Source organism: Gobio gobio (assembly GCF_949357685.1).
Source record: "Gobio gobio genome assembly, chromosome: 3".
NCBI lineage: Eukaryota > Metazoa > Chordata > Actinopteri > Cypriniformes > Gobionidae > Gobio > Gobio gobio.
Window position 1 is genome coordinate 5473272 of NC_137099.1, and position 20494 is coordinate 5493765.

General features: G+C 38.4%; 1 protein-coding gene across 2 annotated transcripts in view; it reads left to right on the forward strand.

Annotated features, from left to right (window-relative positions):
- kpnb3 (karyopherin (importin) beta 3) overlaps nucleotides 1-20467 on the forward strand; it is a 39609-nt gene extending 19142 nt beyond the window's left edge. For both annotated transcript variants that reach the window (XM_079812365.1, XM_079812366.1), the window contains exons 15-26: nucleotides 1148-1231; nucleotides 1319-1451; nucleotides 1549-1670; nucleotides 4973-5069; nucleotides 6177-6349; nucleotides 6476-6587; nucleotides 9012-9067; nucleotides 9164-9286; nucleotides 9373-9592; nucleotides 12655-12883; nucleotides 12962-13103; nucleotides 19491-20467. In XM_079812365.1, the coding sequence (XP_079668491.1) occupies nucleotides 1148-1231; nucleotides 1319-1451; nucleotides 1549-1670; nucleotides 4973-5069; nucleotides 6177-6349; nucleotides 6476-6587; nucleotides 9012-9067; nucleotides 9164-9286; nucleotides 9373-9592; nucleotides 12655-12883; nucleotides 12962-13103; nucleotides 19491-19577 (1578 nt within the window). In that variant the 3' untranslated portion in view covers nucleotides 19578-20467. The remainder of the gene's footprint in view (nucleotides 1-1147; nucleotides 1232-1318; nucleotides 1452-1548; nucleotides 1671-4972; nucleotides 5070-6176; nucleotides 6350-6475; nucleotides 6588-9011; nucleotides 9068-9163; nucleotides 9287-9372; nucleotides 9593-12654; nucleotides 12884-12961; nucleotides 13104-19490) is intronic.
- The last annotated feature ends 27 nt before the right edge of the window (nucleotides 20468-20494 follow it).

Genomic DNA, 20494 nt, shown 5'->3' on the forward strand with positions numbered 1-20494 from the left:
AACTTAGTCATAAGGTTTTTAGAAAAAATGAATCTTGAGTTTTATTTTTGAATAACTAAACCTGGCTCTTGCCATAAATATTACCATAGAAACTGGCATGACATTAAAAAGGAAAGATTTAAATATTTGATTTTAATCTTTTTTTTTTCACTTAATTTTTTTATTTGAATATTTATTTTACTTAAGTTTATTTTATCCTTTTATTTTTTTAAATTCTTTCTTTTATTTTCATCTCTTATCTTATTTTAATTCATTTTAATCTATTAAAATCTTATTTTGATCTAATGCATTTTAATATTTATATTTTACTCTTTATTAAAAAATGTTGTGCTTGGTGAGCTGTTATTTATCAGTATTTATTTTAGTTTATCTAATTTATTAAATGCAAATTTTTACCTATTTTGAGAGGAATTTGAAATTAAACAAATAGAAATCAAGTAAAATAAAATATTAAAATGGATTACTAAAATTACAACCAAAAGTAAAATAAATATTTATACAAATATTTCAACTTAACTTAAAATATTAAATAGAAAATTAATTGTTTTCTAAAAAAAGTAACTTTATTTATTTTATCCTTTTTTTATTTTTTATTCTTAAATCTTGAACTCTTATCCGAATTAATTTATCAGTATTTTAATCTATTACAATATTCTTATTTTGATCTAATGTATTAATATTTATATATTTTATTAAAGGTAAAAGTGAAATATATTGTACTTGGTGATATTTATCAGTATTTTAGTTTATCTAATTTATTAAAATGTAATGTTAATTTTACCTATTTTGATATAAATTTAAAATTAGACATCACAAGTAAAAAAATATTAAAATGGATTACCAAAATTACAACTAAAATGAAGATGTAATTTGTTTACATAGTTGTATAAATTCATTAAAATTAAATATTAATTAGAATGAATTGTTTTCTAAAATTAAATTTGTTACTTTTGGTGGTAATTTTTGTATTTTTATTTATTAATGCATTTAATTTGAGTAACTTTGACAAGTGAAAGCATCTCATTTAATCCCCTCTCTCATGCCAGCAGCTGAATGGAGGAATTGCACCCGTGTGGTTTCTGAACTGTGCTTTTGGTTTTGTTAAACGCCTGATTTGTGCCCGTCCAACCCTTTTGTTTTTCTGTAGTTCATGCCGGATGCTTCCGCCGTGATGCAGCTCCTCCTGAAGACACAAACTGATTTCAATGACCTGGAGGATGATGACCCACAGGTCAGCCAAGCAAGCAAATCATGGAGCCTGATTTCAAAACTAGAGTCTCTCTTATTGTGTTATTGAGCTGCTCTCTTGCGCTTCCAGATCTCCTACATGATCTCGGCATGGGCGCGCATGTGTAAGATCCTGGGGAAGGAGTTTCAGCAGTACCTGCCTGTGGTGATGGGTCCGCTGATGAAGACGGCCTCCATCAAGCCTGAAGTGGCTCTCCTTGATAGTAAGAGTTCTTGTTCAGACTTGTTATCGTAGTTTAACATGGGCTCTTATGGATTCAGCTGGGTGTTAGTAACGCCTCTTTCACCTGGCTCTCTCAGCTCAGGATATGGAGAACATGTCTGAAGATGATGGCTGGGAGTTTGTGAATCTTGGAGACCAGCAGAGTTTTGGCATCAAGACCGCAGGATTGGAGGAGAAAGCCACGGCATGCCAGATGCTGGTAAGATGGCACACCACCCAGACATAACCAGCGACACTAACTCTTATTATTCAACTTTAAGATGCATTTTAAGAAACAAACTGGCTGTTAATATATTTGGCAAGTCAAGTGTAAAAAAAAATGCTTCACTGTGAAACCGCTCAAACTGTAATTCGGCCCTATTTAGTGATGTTGATTAATTTCAGTTCAAAAACAGTTGATGTTGCAAAGTTCTCCAATTATGAAAAATTATTCGTCTATAAAGCAGTTGTTTTTCAGAGTCTAGCTAATGTACTAAAACAATAAGTTTCCTTGAATTTAATTCAAATAAATCTCAATTTTATTACTTTTAATTATGCATGACGCATGCATTTGCATTGCTAGTAAATTATAATTTTTTTTAAATGAATCTTATTCCGATTCCTTGTTATAAAATTGATTCTTCCCTGTTGTTTTTGAATTGTAACACAAGATTGGAGGAACATGCCTAATCACGCCATGACTACAGGATGTAAAGGTTGTAGAAAGTAGCCTTTTTTATGAATTATGCTCTGTTTCTATAGCTCTGATTTTTAAATATAGTTTGGCCTGACCTGAAATAGCCCATATCCCAGCAGTAAATGTGCTAAAAACACGAATTCAAGGTAGGGATCGACCGATATGGATTTTTAGTGCCGATACCGTTTTTTTTTTTTCCTTCAGCCTTAGCCGATGACCGATACGGGCTGCCGATATTTGGAGCCGATACTGCTTTTGCTCCCTCAATTTACATCATAAAAATGACACGATCATGATGATAAAATTTAAAAAAGGAACATTTATTGAAGAAGAGAGAAATTTTATTTAACAAATAGTAAAAACAGGTGAGGTAGAACAAGAGAGAAAATAGTTAAGTGGTAAAAGTACATTCTGAAAATAAATATTTAAGCATAAAATTACACTATTGCGCACCGTATCAACAAGCAAGCAGCATAATAAAGTGCACACTGACTGTACTATACTTAATTTTAAAACCATTTACAACCTAGTCATTTAATGCTTAGGTGCACTTAATCTGTAGAGCAACACCAGCGGTAATTCAGGAAAAAAATCTCCCAATGCTCCACGTGAAACTTCCTTCTTCCGACCTTTTACCAAAAAACGCAGTATGTGACGGCCGGTGTTGATTCTGTGGCGCACCACCGCGACTTAGTCTATGTGTGGGAAACACTGGAGACACACACACACACACCACACGCGTCTAAACCTTAGCCACGTGGTCCCACAAATCCCACGGAACAACGTCGACATTACTTAATCCTATGACCAGTGTTCGAAACAGCTACCGTATGCATTCGAATAGCCTACAACTTAGCTATTTGCAGCTCCCTAAATACAATGGCAAGCAGTTTTATAGACGAGGCATTCGGCATTTGCGTTTTCCATTTGGACGCACAAACTTGCTTCGCTATAGTTGCAAGCACATATAGAGCAACGTGTTTCCACTTTCAAAGTGTATGGCAATATTTAAACTAAGTCAAACAGTTAAAAGATGCTTTGAAAGTTTAAAACTTATCGTTGTCTTGAAGAGAAGATTCCAGCAAAGCAAGTGGGAGGAGGGACTGCATAAACTGCAGCGTCTCCAGCAGCACAGAGCTGCCTGTCTGTAAATAATGCTGGGGGAAAAATATGGGCGAACGCAACAGCCTTGTATCGGCTGATACACGTAAAAAGTGCAAATATCGGCCCGATATATCGGTCTAACACTAATTCAAGGACATGCATTTAGTGCTTGAATGGAGCTAGATCATAACGCGTCTGAAATGCATGTGCATAATGTACGAAGCAAACTGAAATAAATTCAATATTAAAGGAACATGCCGACTTTTTGGGACTTGAGCTTATTCACCGTCCGTACATACCATTCTAATCTTCGTGCGTGCTATAACTCTATCTGATGCACCCACCGCTAGCCTAGCTTAGCACAAAGACTGTAGGTAAATGGCTCCAGCTAGCCTACTGCTCAATAAGTGACAAAATAACGCCAACATTTTTCCTATTTACATGTTGTGATGTACATCGTGTACGAAGACCGATATGGTTAGGAACTATTCTCTCATTCCTGTGTAATGATCAAGGAATTGAGGTGTCCCATGAGTGCAGTGGCGCAATATTACACAGCGCCTGAAAATAGACCCAAGCGCACTCTCTGTGCAAGCAGGTTGTCACATTGGTTATGTTGGTTAGCCACTGCGTAATATCAGTGTGTTAAACCACTGAACTGATATGCAGAAGGTTGCTGGTTCGATCCCAGCGGTCACCACCAGTGTGTCCTTGAGCAAGGCACTTTACTCCACGTTGATCCAGGGGGATTGTCCCTGTAATAAGTGCACTGTAAGTCGCTTTGGATAAAAGATGCATTGAGTGGCTAGGCTAGCGGTGGGTGCGTCAGATAGTTATGGCATGCATGGAGATGAGTGGTAATGTATGGACTTATCTAACTCTGGGGGATACGGTGAATAAGAGTCCCAAAAAGTTGCAGTGTTCCTTTAACACTAAAATAAGATGCTTGTGGAAGTTGCGTTCATAGCAAAAGTGCCTTTTACTTTCAGGATCTTCAATAATGGCTGGTAGAAAGTGAAACTTCAGCATTTTATTTAAAATGGAAAAACACTCGTCTTGTCATTTTAGTGGCGCTTGTATTATCTACAAGCCATTTTCCCCATGCGACCCCTAAATCATGATTTTTTTTTTTTTCTGATGCTTTAGACATGTAGAACACATCCACACCTGTGTATCAGTGTTTGTATTGTGTGCTTGGAGTGCAAAACTTTAATGTAGGAAACTTGTAGTAGCTTACATTTTTGGACTAGTTTGATTTGCAGGACCACAGAATTAAACTGTTACGACAAACATAAGGTAATTAATTAGCTGTGTGTTCCCATATGTCATTCAATGTTTCAGCGTGACGTAACACCGTTGTTAGAAATGCGTTCCAGGTAGCGCCATTATGCAATGGAGTAAAAGACCCACTGAATCCCTTTTTTTATTTTTATTTTAATGAACAACTGTTCATTGAAATGAATCAGGATTTCAATCACTAGAGGAGAACGAATGATTAGCTCTGAAATTAAAAAAGGCTTTTACAGAGGAGTCGATTTTCCCCTTGACTAAATGCATTCCAACCCTTTGGAATTGACACTCGATTCCCGAATCCTCTGAATCAAGCAATCGATTCCCAGCCCTACCATATTTTGCTCCTTGCAACTAACCAAAGTACTGGCCTGTTATTGTGAAAATGTTCCTTTTGAATGGTTTAATTGTCTGTTGCTGTTCTTCCTCAGGTGTGTTATGCTAAAGAGCTGAAGGAAGGTTTCGTCGAATACACGGAGCAAGTCGTCAAGCTGATGGTCCCTCTGCTCAAGTTCTACTTTCATGATGATATCCTTCATGACTCTAATGAGTTGTCTTCAGTACATTTTACAGCTTAATGGTCAACCAATACTGAGATCTAGATTTTTACGATGCTTTTAGATGGTGTAGCATGCAGTTTATTCAGAAATAACCTGCTTTACACGGATTCACTTCCCAAAGTCCAAACTGGAAACGCCGTTGACTTTTACGACTGATAACTGAGAATATCAGCTGATTTAATTGGTCGTAATCGCAGCAAATTGATCCAGTTTTTCTATTTTAACTTTCCCCGCCAGCTTTCCCCTGCATTTTTGGTCATGCACAACTTTCATGGCCCTATGAATATGCAAATATATCATAATGAACAGAGCCTCTGCTTTTAAACAACCCATTTTATTAATTGTTATCAAAACTTGTAAGTTTAATAGACCCTTTTCACTGACTATGACGTGTTTTAACGGTCATCAATATCGTAAATCCTGCAGCGTTTTTTTTATTTTTTTTTTATTTAATATATGTACATTTATAACACTAATACTTTGTATTTTATTACTTTTGCATCAAATTACAATGAAAAAATTATTGCTGCTGTGAGGGTGTTTAGTAATAGCGTCTATGAGAGTGATAGTAAAAATTTACATATTTCTCTCTTTTGACTGCCGTTATCAATCTCACTCTATTTTTTTCCTCCTTTTTGAAAGTTGTGAAATCCCTTCTGTGGTGTTTTTCTTTTGCTATGTGAGCAAATGGGCACACAGAAAAAGATTTAATGTATTTTCATTCACAGCTATAATATTTAACCCAACTATGACGACTTCTGCTCTGAGAAACCCAGAAATGGGAAAAGGGTCTATGACAAAGATGAAGTCTTTGAAATATTTAGCTGAGATAATTACATTTAAGTTTTAATCATCAATCTGAATCAAAACAGGACAGTAGATCGAGTCCATCAACACCCCCAAAACTTCAGTCCTATCGGTTACATTAGGCAGTTTTGATTTATGCCGTTTAATTCGATCGCATTATCCTTATTGCACGCGAGCAACGCTCCTGGTTTGGGCAGATCGTGCTTGTTTTTGGATCTGCAGATGCTCCTTTTTTTGAGACTGTTAGCATCCTTGACTTTGTCTTGACGTGTGCGAGTGGCGGCCGCCGAGTCCATGCCTCTACTCCTGGAGTGCGCTCGCGTCCGTGGCCCAGAATACCTCACCCAGATGTGGCACTTCATGTGTGACGCCCTCATCAAAGCCATCGGCACCGAACCCGACTCGGACGTGCTGTCAGAAATCATGCACTCGTTTGCTAAGGTAATTCTCGCTGTAAACTAGGTCAGTGTTTATTCTGCGCTCTGCATCCACCAGAACCGTTCAGTGGGGTTCTGTACCGTGAGAATTGAAAATGTTAATTGTTCTGTGTTTGTATGTGTTCACTAGTGCGTCGAGCTGATGGGAGACGGGTGCCTGAACAATGAGCACTTTGAGGAGCTGGGAGGCATTTTGAAAGGGAAACTAGAGGAGCACTTTAAAAACCAGGAGGTCAGACAAGGTGAGACACACAGGAATTACCCCAAAACTGATAAAAAAAAATATATAGTAAAAATTGCTAAATATTAGGGCTGGGTATTGAGACAAACTTCACAATTCGATTCACAAGCATTCAATATGATTATTTTGGATATGTATCAGGTATGATACATGGAAGAATTTTTCAAGGAAAACAAATTTCTGAACTAATGTTGTAAACTATGGGAGTCAGTTGATACTACATTAGCCTACTAATTAAAGGTAAAAATTAATTAATTTGTATACAAACACTTAAAGGTAGGGTGGGTAAGATTTGGTTAATTTTGTCCAAATTTGTTTAAACTTTCTTTATATATCAATACATAATTAAACTGTAAGTACTCTGAAAAAGAAAGTATGAAAATTGAGTGCCTGTAGACCTCTCACGACTGTTTTAAAGACAGCTCATTATTTCCATTCACTCCACCTTCTGCCTTCTGGGCTCTTTCCAAAGCCACGCCCCCAAAACACATGAACGCGCCACGCCGACCACGATCAGCTCAGCTGAAAGACGCATTATTTACCCGAGGCGAGTGGAGAAGAAGTGCATGTAGTGACATGTCAGAATCACATGTAATAAAAAATATAACTTTATCATTATGAATATAAACAAATAAGATGTCTTTTAGTACTCACTATCAAGCTAGAATAACGATACTGGTAAAGTTTAAAATACACAACACAGTGTCTACGACACACACAGATACAAGATAAAAACATCAGTAAACATTAGTAGAGTATATAAAAACAAACCAAGGGCCGAAATAAACGTGCAGGTAAAGTTCCCGGTGAACATGGTAAAAGAGTTTAGACAGAGGGTAGTAGCTAAAGCTAACTTAGTTCTAAAAAAAGTTCCTGGATGCGGTGTACTAGCTTTTACACATGCATTTTGTTATCTAGTTACATTTTGCAAAATTCAACACGACAGCGATCAACTTGAGCTAGGCATATTGAGTATTTATCATCTCTACTAATGGTTCACTAAGTGTATGACATTGTAACTTTATGCTAAGTAATGTTATGTTAGCTATATTAGGCAGCTACGTGTGCTAGTGAGACATGCTTCATGAAAAAATAAACCAAAAAAATGTATAATCAAAATGAAAGATTACCTGTCCAGCAGAAATACAGCCTCGTGAACTCAAACGGGTGCGCCAGGGTTGCCAGGTTTTCACAACAAAATCCGCCCAATTGCTACTCAAAACTAGCCCAAAACAAGCCCAATCGTGTTTCTCCGGTAAAAATCACATTTGGGGGGTAAAATATGTGCCTTTTTGGTAGGGCTGCCTGCTAAAATTCGTAAATCCCGAGGCAAAATATCACATAATTGGGGTCGCTTCAACCCGCGGACATGAAAAACAGCCTACAGTGTAGAAGTAGCCCGACTCGGCAACACTGGGGCGCATGTGGGCAGATCCTGGAGCAAAAGCGGCGGTAGCCATGGTAACGAGAGAGAGTGACAGGCGCCCAAGCCAATCACTTGTTTCGTCCCGAACGAAAATAATGAGCGGTGTTTATTGCAGATTAAAAAGTCTAGAGTCACTCGATTTTTAGACTCTCTTTTTCAGAGTACTTACATTTTAATTATGTATTGACATATAAAGATAGTTTAAACAAATTTGGACATGTGTTTTAGATCATTCTTACCTACCCTACCTTTAAATGACACAGTTTTTTTATATATATAATAAGTTATAATAACTTTACAATTACATAATCATCTTTAATAATTAATCATAATCATAATTGTACTCTAATTAGTTTTTTTGAAATATAAACATTTTAAAGGGTGGCTGTCATAACTTGCCAGAATTATTAAATATTTAAGAACCTTGACAGTGAATATCCTATGTAATGTGGTGCATATAATTAGCAAAATGCTCCTCTAGAGTTAATTTTTTTTAGCTGACTAACGAGTTTATGGACACTGGATATGTTTTTTTCTGAGGTAATTGACGTTACGTGACATTGATTTCGGTAAGTTGTCCTGAATCTTTTAAAACACTTTCAGAAGCTCATTCGTGTTTATTTTGCGCTGTTACTGGTATTAAGGCGGAAGAGAAGATCCGTTCATGTTTGCTCAGTGCTGCCGGTTCTCTAGAGCTGAGCGATCTCACGCCACAGCGCCAAAACGGTATTTTTTTTTTTTTACGAAACTCAAAAACATAGACTTATCGATTCTTAAATCCCAAGAATCGATAAGTCAATTTTTTGTATACTTTTGTTTTGTAAAAGTGAGAATCGATTCATCGTTTTTTTTTTTTTTTACCCAGCCCTACTAAATATTGTTTTCTATGTGAACATATGGTCAAATGTAATTTATTCCTGTAATGCAAAGCTGAATTTTCAGCATCATTACTCCGGTCTTCAGTGTAATGAAGTTGCTAATTGTATCTGTTCTCAACAGCCAAACGACAAGATGAAGACTATGACGAGCAGGTCGAGGAGACTTTACAAGATGAGGTGAGCTGCTCATCTCACACAGCTTTTTGAATGAATGATTGTTTGCACTCGTTTTAAAGCTCCTCTTAACCTCCATGCCTCTCTTGTGTGTTTTAGGATGAGAATGACGTTTACATCCTGACCAAGGTGTCGGACATCCTGCACTCGATCTTCAGCAGTTACAGAGAGAAGGTTCTTCCGTGGTTCGAGCAGCTGCTGCAGTTCATTGTCAATCTGATTGTGAGTGAACTCGTTCAGTCTTCAGATCCACGTAGTTAAACTCTGCTTGTTATAAACTCTTTCTCCTTGTGTTGCGTTCCTGACAGTGTCCACACAGACCCTGGGCGGACAGACAGTGGGGTCTGTGCATATTCGATGACATTGTCGAACACTGCAGCCCAGCTTCCTTCAAATATGCGGAGTGCTTCCTGCGGCCCATGATGCAGTCGCTCTGTGACACCAGCCCGGAGGTGAGACAGGCGGCCGCTTATGGCGTCGGCGTCATGGCTCAGTTTGGAGGAGAGAACTACAGGCCTGCCTTCACAGGTGCAATGTCCATTCTTGCTTTAGTTTAAGTGTGACTTCATAGAGACCTACATTTGCTTCCAAATGCTTTTCGGTTTTTCTTTTTCTGGATATTCTGTTTTGTTAAATTATAGCTATTCTGTTTTGTTAAATTATAGCTAGTCTCATTTGTTTCAATTAGACATGCCTTTAGACTGTTATACAATTTAACAATATAATGGAACCGGATACTATTTGGCTACAGTGTAAGGGAACCGATACTATTTGGCTACAGTGTAATGGAACCGATACTATTTGGCTACAGTGTAAGGGAACCGATACTATTTGGCTACAGTGTAATGGAACCGATACTATTTGGCTACAGTGTAAGGGAACCGATACTATTTGGCTACAGTGTAATGGAACCGATACTATTTGGCTACAGTGTAATGGAACCGATACTATTTGGCTACAGTGTAAGGGAACCGATACTATTTGGCTACAGTGAAAGGGAACCGATACTATTTGGCTACAGTGCAAGGGAACCGATACTATTTGGCTACAGTGCAAGGGAACCGATACTATTTGGCTACAGTGCAAGGGAACCGATACTATTTGGCTACAGTGCAAGGGAACCGATACTATTTGGCTACAGTGTAATGGAACCGATACTATTTGGCTACAGTGCAAGGGAACCGATACTATTTGGCTACAGTGTAAGGGAACCGATACTATTTGGCTACAGTGTAATGGAACCGATACTATTTGGCTACAGTGCAAGGGAACCGATACTATTTGGCTACAGTGTAATGGAACCGATACTATTTGGCTACAGTGTAATGGAACCGATACTATTTGGCTACAGTGCAAGGGAACCGATACTATTTGGCTACAGTGTAAGGGAACCGATACTATTTGGCTACAGTGCAAGGGAACCGATACTATTTGGCTACAGTGTAAGGGAACCGATACTATTTGGCTACAGTGTAAGGGAACCGATACTATTTGGCTACAGTGTAAGGGAACCGATACTATTTGGCTACAGTGTAAGGGAACCGATACTATTTGGCTACAGTGCAAGGGAACCGATACTATTTGGCTACAGTGTAAGGGAACTGATACTATTTGGCTACAGTGCAAGGGAACCGATACTATTTGGCTACAGTGTAAGGGAACCGATACTATTTGGCTACAGTGCAAGGGAACCGATACTATTTGGCTACAGTGTAAGGGAACCGATACTATTTGGCTACAGTGTAAGGGAACCGATACTATTTGGCTACAGTGCAAGGGAACCGATACTATTTGGCTACAGTGTAAGGGAACCGATACTATTTGGCTACAGTGCAAGGGAACCGGATACTATTTGGCTACAGTGTAATGGAACCGGATACTATTTGGCTACAGTGTAATGGAACCGATACCATTTGGCTACAGTGTAATGGAACCGATACCATTTGGCTACAGTGTAAGGGAACCGATACTACTTGGCTACAGTGTAATGGAACCGATACTACTTGGCTACAGTGTAATGGAACCGATACTACTTGGCTACAGTGTAATGGAACCGATACTATTTGGCTACAGTGTAATGGAAACGATACTACTTGGCTACAGTGTAATGGAACCGATACTACTTGGCTACAGTGTAATGGAACCGATACTACTTGGCTACAGTGTAATGGAACCGATACTATTTGGCTACAGTGTAAGGGAACCGATACTATTTGGCTACAGTGTAAGGGAACCGATACTATTTGGCTACAGTGTAAGGGAACCGATACTATTTGGCTACAGTGTAATGGAAACGATACTACTTGGCTACAGTGTAATGGAAACGATACTACTTGGCTACAGTGTAATGGAAACGATACTACTTGGCTACAGTGTAATGGAACCGATACTACTTGGCTACAGTGTAATGGAACCGATACTATTTGGCTACAGTGTAATGGAACCGATACTATTTGGCTACAGTGTAATGGAACCGATACTATTTGGCTATAGTGTAATGGAACCGATACTATTTGGCTACAGTGTAAGGGAACCGATACTATTTGGCTACAGTGTAAGGGAACCGATACTATTTGGCTACAGTGTAAGGGAACCGATACTATTTGGCTACAGTGTAAGGGAACCGATACTATTTGGCTACAGTGTAAGGGAACCGATACTATTTGGCTACAGTGTAAGGGAACCGATACTATTTGGCTACAGTGTAAGGGAACCGATACTATTTGGCTACAGTGTAAGGGAACCGATACTATTTGGCTACAGTGTAAGGGAACCGATACTATTTGGCTACAGTGTAAGGGAACCGATACTATTTGGCTACAGTGTAAGGGAACCGATACTATTTGGCTACAGTGTAAGGGAACCGATACTATTTGGCTACAGTGTAAGGGAACCGATACTATTTGGCTACAGTGTAATGGAACCGATACTATTTGGCTACAGTGTAAGGGAACCGATACTATTTGGCTACAGTGTAAGGGAACCGATACTATTTGGCTACAGTGTAAGGGAACCGATACTATTTGGCTACAGTGTAATGGAACCGATACTATTTGGCTACAGTGTAAGGGAACCGATACTATTTGGCTACAGTGTAAGGGAACCGATACTATTTGGCTACAGTGTAAGGGAACCGATACTATTTGGCTACAGTGTAAGGGAACCGATACTATTTGGCTACAGTGTAAGGGAACCGATACTATTTGGCTACAGTGTAATGGAACCGATACTATTTGGCTACAGTGTAAGGGAACCGATGCTATTTAACAACTTCATTTGAATTTTTACTTCATGAAGCCCTAAAAGCATCATTTGTGCAGTCGCACTGAGCCAGATGCAGACGTGCTTAGCGCTTGTTTGAAAACACAGAATAGTTGTACAAGACATGTTTTATTTTAGGTTTCAGACGTTTAAAAACCATGCATTTAAGAGTTTTTAATATACACAATTATCCTTTCCATTATATTCCCAAATTCTGTTATTTACAGTTGGTTCCATTGGTGACTGATTCCCTCTGTTTTCTGCATTGTGGACATCATGGCGCCCTACATCAGTGTTTATATTAAAGCATGTTGTCGTTGCTCTTTCAGAGGCCGTCCCGCTGCTCGTGGGTGTGATCCAGTCTGCAGACTCCAGAGCTAAAGAGAACGTCAACGCCACCGAAAACTGCATCTCTGCTGTGGCCAAAGTCATGAAGTACCGCCCAGAGTGCGTCAACGTCACTGAAGTCCTCCCTCATTGGCTGTCCTGGCTGCCACTCAACGAGGATAAAGAGGAAGCTGTCCACACGTTGAACTATCTCTGTGACCTTATTGAAAGGTGAGTGCCTGATGTGAACTCTGGGAGTTTTGGATGCAGGCTTGCAGTTGGAGTTTAATGTCCGTTTTCTTCCTGCAGTAACAATCCCATCGTTCTCGGACCTGATAATACGAACCTTCCCAAGATCTTCACCATAATCGCTGATGGCGTTGCCAATGAATCGATTAAAGGAGACGACGGCTGCAGCAAACGATTGGCCAATGTTATTCGTCAAGTACAAGTGAGTTTCATGTTATATAATATGAACAATTATAGACACAACCTCAGATTGATGCACAATGGCAAAATTCTAATTTTTGCTAAATAAATAAAAATGCTTTCAGCACCGGATAAGCATTATGCTTTTTAATTATATTAATTTGTTTTATATTAAGTCTGGTTTTATATTGGTGCTTACAGATGATTAAACAAACCCCCTGGATTATTGTTTTATGCATTAAATATTTAAAATGAAAGCAATTCAACATGATGGATCCTAGGGCTGTGCAATTAATCGAATTTCGATTTCGATTTCGATTTTGCCTCCCAACGATCACCAAAATAGTACAATCGAGAAAAAACGATTATTTTGCCATGTTCAGTTTTGCAAGAACAGTCTTATTTTGTCTTGCGTTCTGAATGAAACATCCGCCCCTCCCGAAGCCACAATCTCTCTCAGTTCGTGAGTCTCGTGACTCGTGTGCACATCATCCGCTGGAATTTAAAAACTTGGCGCGAGTAAAGATGGCAGAAGCAGGGCAGTTACAGCAGCGTTTGGTGAGCAAAAAAGGCAAAACCAACTCCGTTGTCTGGGAACAGTTTGGCTTCGAGGAATCAGACGACGAGCAGAAACATGCTACGTGCAAGATTTGCTACATGGTATTTGGTAGTGACTGCAACGCAAGGGAACATCACGAATTTGTTTAACCACTTGAAAAAACACAGTGACCTATGACAATCTAATAAAGAAACAAAAACTGAGGAGAGCAGGGGTGCCGTGTAAACGTCCTTTTTTTCCTTCATATTTTTCAAATAATTCTCTCTTTGTAAACTTTGTTCAATGCATGCGAGTGCTGCCATTTCGCCGTCTTCACCCGGGTTTAGTGCCAGAAGATGCGAATGAGAAGACGCGCGCGCTGTGAGAAAATGTGCGTCTCACAGCGCGCAAATATTGAGTTCTCTTTGAAGTCTTGCTCTTGAACGGACAAACTCACACAAAACGTATGTCAACATGTCCATATTGATGAGTATCCTAGCAGACATAGTCTGAATATGCCTTAAGTGAACTTTATACAGTCGAGAAAGACGACGCATATCCTCTTAAAGGGGCATTAGCCTTTACTTCCGTCTGTTTAATGTCAAACAACAAAAGACAAGGACATCACTCACCGCTCTTGATTGAATAGCTTTTGTAAGTTTAATAGAATTAATCTTTAATTTATGCACTTAAATATGCAATGTTATTTTACTTTTGATACATTTCTGTACCTGAAAACTAATGTTAGACGTACCTGAAAAGCATATCTAGCCGAACCATATTGTTGATCTTATTTATTTGTGGTTATCATTTTTACGTGAATACTTTTATACTTTGATTTGAATATATGTTATATTATTTATTTTAATAGTTCAAAAAGTACAACAAATGTTACAATTTCAATTGAATTGTTGAAAGGTGTATTTTTAATAAATGCAACACATTCCCAAAGTCATGTGAAATAATCGTGTTACATAATCGTGATTTCAATATTGACCAAAATAATCGTGATTATGATTTTTTCCATAATCGAGCAGCCCTAATGGATCCTTTAATTTTAAAATGCACATTTATCAAGACGTATTGAACATCAAAGGTCTGATTTTTCTGTACCGTCAAGTTTGAAAACATTTATTTTTAATGTTTTTGAAAAGTTTCTATGCTCATCAAGTCTGCATTTATTTGATCAAAAATATTAATTGTGAAATATTAGTACAATTCAAAAGTGGTTTCTATTTTAATATACCTAAACTTGTTAACCCGCACCGGAGCGGGGGGGTTGACACAAGTGGGCGTGTTTGTACTTTTATCTACTTTTGTTTTATAAAAAATATTCAATCAACCATCACAAACTATGCATCATTTTAAAGCTAAAACACTCACGATTCACGTTCTGAACTTTGCAATAAATTCACCAGAGAGGAAAGGGTGAATATACATGAATATAATAACGATAGGAGATGAAAAGAGTAATGTGTTTCTGATCGGACGAAAACAAGAAACACCCACATGTCAGTGTAAGGGTCCACTCTTCAAAATGCATCACACTTTTTAATCCAAAATGACAAAAAATCCTCCTTTGTTTGAATGAGCGTTTTGAGTTCGAGTTAATCAATCATGTCCATTTTCAATGAAATATCAATTCTAATCAGTTTCTGGTGATCTCCCCTGCAAGCTTGGACTCTTCCACTATTGTTAAGCCCTCCCTTCGTCTCTCTCCTTCAATTTCAGGCTTTCTCATGACGCATTATATACAGGAAGCACATTACTGGCTCTCGAGCTGTCAATCATTGCACCCATGGTTTTAGTTGGATAAAGGCCAATAAAGTTTTGATGAATGGACGTAGTTACCAATCAAAAGGCCTCATCTTGCACAATTTTATGTCAACAGAAAATGCTAGTTACATCTTTCACATTCACCAATCGGCACACGCTTCTCCATTTACGCACACACCAGATAGGAGCGCGCAGACTCTATGACAGACTGTTTTATCAACTAAATTGAGTTTTTTACACTTTGTAAATTCTGTAAATAGTTGCTTTAGTTTTTCAGTAACTGTATATCAGTTATAATTAGCAGATGGATTTGAATGAAAAACTACTCTTTACAATTACAAATGTTCTGAAATAAATGTACTTTTTGAAAGGACGTCTAGACTTTTTTTCTTGACATAAAAGTATCATCCTCAAATTTGAATCAACGTGATCAGACATTCAGTTTTATATTTAGATTATTTTCAGGCCCTTAACATTCAAGTCTCATACATTTTTCCCTAAGTGAATTACAATTTAAAAAACCGTGAGTTCCTTACATGTATATTGCCTTATTTTACTCGCTTCCCATACTACTTTGAGTTATGACTCTTGGGTAACATCTCCGGTGTCTTGTTTAAAATAAGACCAGTGCTGCGTCCCAATTCGCATACTATCCGTACTAAATAGTACTCGAAAAAAGAATTAGTATGTCCCAAATCGTAGTATGTTGAAAAGAGTATTCCAAAGATTCCCGGATGGTTTACTATTTCCGGTCAGAATCTGAAGTGCAGATCGATGCGCACTCTAACGGCTGATATTGCCCACAACCCATTGCGAGATGGACGAGGATTCGATTAGAACTACAAACGCGGATAAAAAGTGTTAAAAACTACAAACATGACGGTTACGCGAGTCTGACGGTTAAGTGGAGAGGATTAGATAAAGTGGTTTGAGTGAGCAATTATCAGTATTTAACCTGACGAAAAGATATTTATTCAATATTATCCACATTATATTTCACCTGCAGCAGCATTGAGAACTTCTGTAATGATACGTTTGGCCATTAACTTTGCAAACACATGAGAGGAGTCTCTGCATTAAAGACCCACGAAAGGCAGATCAACGAGCGACTACATTTCTCTCCGATACGGTAGGAAATTAAATTTAAAGTGGGGGATTTTAACTGTGACGATGATTGACAGTTTAAAGGGTGACGGGACGCACGTAACAGAGTCCTTTAAAGATGACGAAGTAGTATGTCCCAAAGCTTGCATACTCTTCTGCTACACACTCAAAAGTATGTACTTTTTCTTCACAAAAAGAGTACATACTTTTAGGACGTAGTATAAGTAGGCGAATTGGGACGCAGACCAGGTTTATAAATATAGTCCATATGGTTTAAGAGCTGCAGACATTTTCAGTTGGGTATGTCATTTTTAGAAAATTCTCAAAAATAGGGGCAAACTTAAGAGGTTAAACTATAATTTATTTGTGAGTTTTCAGCATATTAGAATGATTTCTGAAGGACCATGTGAGTTTCATGCATTTCATCACAGAAATACATTTATATTTGAAAGTATTAAAATGGAAAACCAGTATTTTGAGTTGTATTAATATTTCACAATATTACTTTTTATTTTGTATGTTCAGTGTATGCAATGATCCATCTGATTTTAGTCACCCTCATAGAGAATTTAATTTTGCTGTATTGTTGCCTTTTTAAATCATTATCTTGTGTTCTTTGAATGAGAGAGATTTGTATTTTACTAGATCTTTTTAGTGTTATAGTAAATAACATTGTTGTAAAAAGTCACCCTTTTTAGACCGTTTCAGAACAAAAACACTAGGGCTGCGTCGACACGTCACATTATTTACGTTCTAGTATAGAACAGATCTAGAATAATGGCGGCTTCTGCTCCCTCTCGTCTCGCGCAGCTGAACCGTGGCGTGTTGATTGCAAATACAGACACAATTGGTCACATTTTCCGGTTCTTCTCCGACCCCAGTGCGTCTCGTGCTTTGCTTTATTATGGGCTGCATATATCTGCTGCAAATGCGACCGGGTTCCGCTCTGTCCCAAACATATGCATAATAACATGCTGTATATAGGTCGTTTACATGATTAAAGTTAACATGTATACCTCTAGTTTTAATCATTTAAATCTTTGAACAGATAACTGCTCCTGCATCTCTGTGTGCCTTCAAACTGCACTTGATGTGACTGACGGGGCGGAGTCACGTGAAAACCGAAATAACCGACATGGGAAAAATATGTCGGTTAGAGGTTCTGAATGTCGGTTTCGGTTATTTTTCGATTAATCGTACAGCCCTATGCTGTATATAGGTAGTTTACATGATTAAAGTTAAGATATGCCTCTAGTTTTAATCATTTAAATGTGTCTTTGAAGTTTGGGCAAAAACTTCTGGCAGCTTTAGTCGTTGTTTATGCACATCTTCAAAATAGACGACTAGTTCTACATTAACACTATGCTGAAAGCTCCTGTATGTGAAGCTTTTGCAGATTAATACAAGTGCATTTTCGTTTACTATTGACACAAATCAATAAGTAAATCTATACTCGACTATGGTAATTAACAACCTATTATAGTTAGGGTTGGGTACCGAAACCCGGTGCCAATATGGCACCGGTACCTTTATGACCGGTATGTACCAGACCGAATCAGAACGCAGATTTCGGTGCCTCATTTCGGTGCCACTTAAAATCAAACGTGCTTTCGCGCTTTGGCCGGCGCTGAGCCAGAGACAGACACGCAGCGCTCGTCACATCACAACTATTCAGTGTTTTCATCCACATGTTTATTTTAGGTTTCAGACATTTAAATGCTCATAAGTACTAGCAAAAAATACACAATGATGTCTATGGAAGCGGCAAAAACAATCCTTTCAGACAGTTAAGATAACTTGACTAAGTGTTTTATTCACATCAGATACGTATAGTGACTATACAGTTTACTCTATTCTTCTCCCAGTTCAGCACGTCACTTACTTTCATGTATTTCGTGAGATGAAGATACATGTATGTGATGTAAATCCGACAGATCCGATTCTCTGAGGCGCAAACTAACGTGGCGCCGCCCATCGCGCAGTATAGATCAACTAACACACATTTACTCACACACATATTTGAAAATCAGAATATCAGATAGTTCATGACATAGTTAGAAAGTTTGTGAATATTTTGATTAAAAAAGAAAAAGCGAAATAAACCCGATACAGCTGAGTGAGCTGTCATACAGCGCTATTGTAGTAGCTGTGTGTCATGTGAGAAGCATAACGCGTCTCCATGGAAACAATAAGGTGATGCGCTCTAAAATATTTAGCCAGAGAATATGGTCATATTTCTGCAAAATAAAGCTAAAGCTTGAAGCTGGTTCGTAGCATACCAAGAAAACAGACTACTGCTGTTATTACTGTATTTAGAGTTAAATTAGGCCTATTGTAGTTGGGTTAGGTGGCTTTAGTTTTACTGTGAATTTATGCAAATTGTGTTTTGTATTTATTTATATTTACATATTTAAGTATACTTTAAACTTGTAATAAATTGTTCAATTTAAATAATAATTAAAAAAAATCTATAAAAAGCCATTCTTTAATCTCATCCACCTCGTTTTGTGGCTCTTTTTTTAAAGTATCGGTTCAGGCACCGTTTAGGCACCGGTACCGTTTTAAAAGTATCGGTTTGGCACCGGTATCGGAAAAAACCCAAACGATACCCAACCCTAATTATAGTAAACATTTCCTAATTAGGCATTCTCTGTATACATTTTATGATGAATAATATCATTAGTTACACAATGTTCAAAATGCTTCATATATTTCATTATAAAATGGGATAAGTACACTACCCTTCCTGAAATACAATTAATATTGTCATTCATTGATTTCATGTTAATGTACTAATTCACTACCCTCTTTGAAATACAATAATCAGATTAATCTGGAAAAATAATCGACAAAAAAATAGATGCAGCCCTAAAATACACATGCATCTCCTAGTTGAGCCGTAATTTTTTTTCTTTTTCGCTCTGGATTGACCCGAGCAGAATTTGCATGGTGTTTCCGAGTCAAATGTGTGACTGTTCTTTGTGTTTTCAGGTTTCTGGAGGCCTGTGGACGCAGTGTGTATCGGCCCTCAATGAGACGCAGCAGAAGGCCATCCAGGACCTCCTGAACTCGGCCTGAGAGAGCGAGCGAAGCCTTAACCCTGTAAAACAGCCCATCTACTGAGGATTTAAAAAAACTGCACCTGGAACTCCACATCTAGAATTTTTGGCCCTTTTCCCTATTTTGAACAAAGAATGGTCATGTGACTTGAGTCCGTGTTGGGCCTCTGAGCCGTCTGGACCTAATATCTCAGTCTTCAAGCGGGCCGAGCGTCCAGTGTGTGTGTGTGTGTGTGTCACCTCAAAAAGGGCCAACGGCTTCACAAACCCTCATCTTGAGCGGATGCGGGGGGGATTTAGGGGTGTGAAATGAAACTAACCGTCATCCATCGTAGTTCTTTAAGAATTTCTGGTGTAGAAATTGTGCTTTTCTCCCTTACGAGATCAGTTATAGTTGTTTTGTCACAACTCGTGTGTCTGTCGATCCAACCGGAAGCTGATTTAAGGGTCGGTCTGGCTCTTTTCTCCCTCTCTGAGACGGATCGGACTGAAATGGACTCGTGTTGGTTGAGCTCGAATGCAGTAGAGCGATGATTTCAGCGGTCATGTCGTCGACTTTTTTGTTTTTTCGTTCAGGTTTTTGTTTTTTTGTTCTCTTCTCCGCCTGTCCCTCGGGCCGGTGGTGACGTTTGGGAGAGATGGGCATCGGTTTGCTCCTCCTCTGCTGATGATGATGTGTGTCACGGCTAACAGTGTCTCTCATTGGCTCTCGTAATCCATGCAATGAAATAAACAACATCGGGAAAACCGGGACTCTGGGTTCAGGGCTTCTGATTATGAAGGAAATGCACAAGTCTGAAGCCAGTTGGCTTATCGATGGTCACATGTCCATGGAACATTTGTATGATATGCAATCTATCCTGGTTCATCATTTTACAACACTTTCAGTATTAAAGCTGCAAGACATGAGCTCCGCGTCCGTGTTTCATTTGCTCT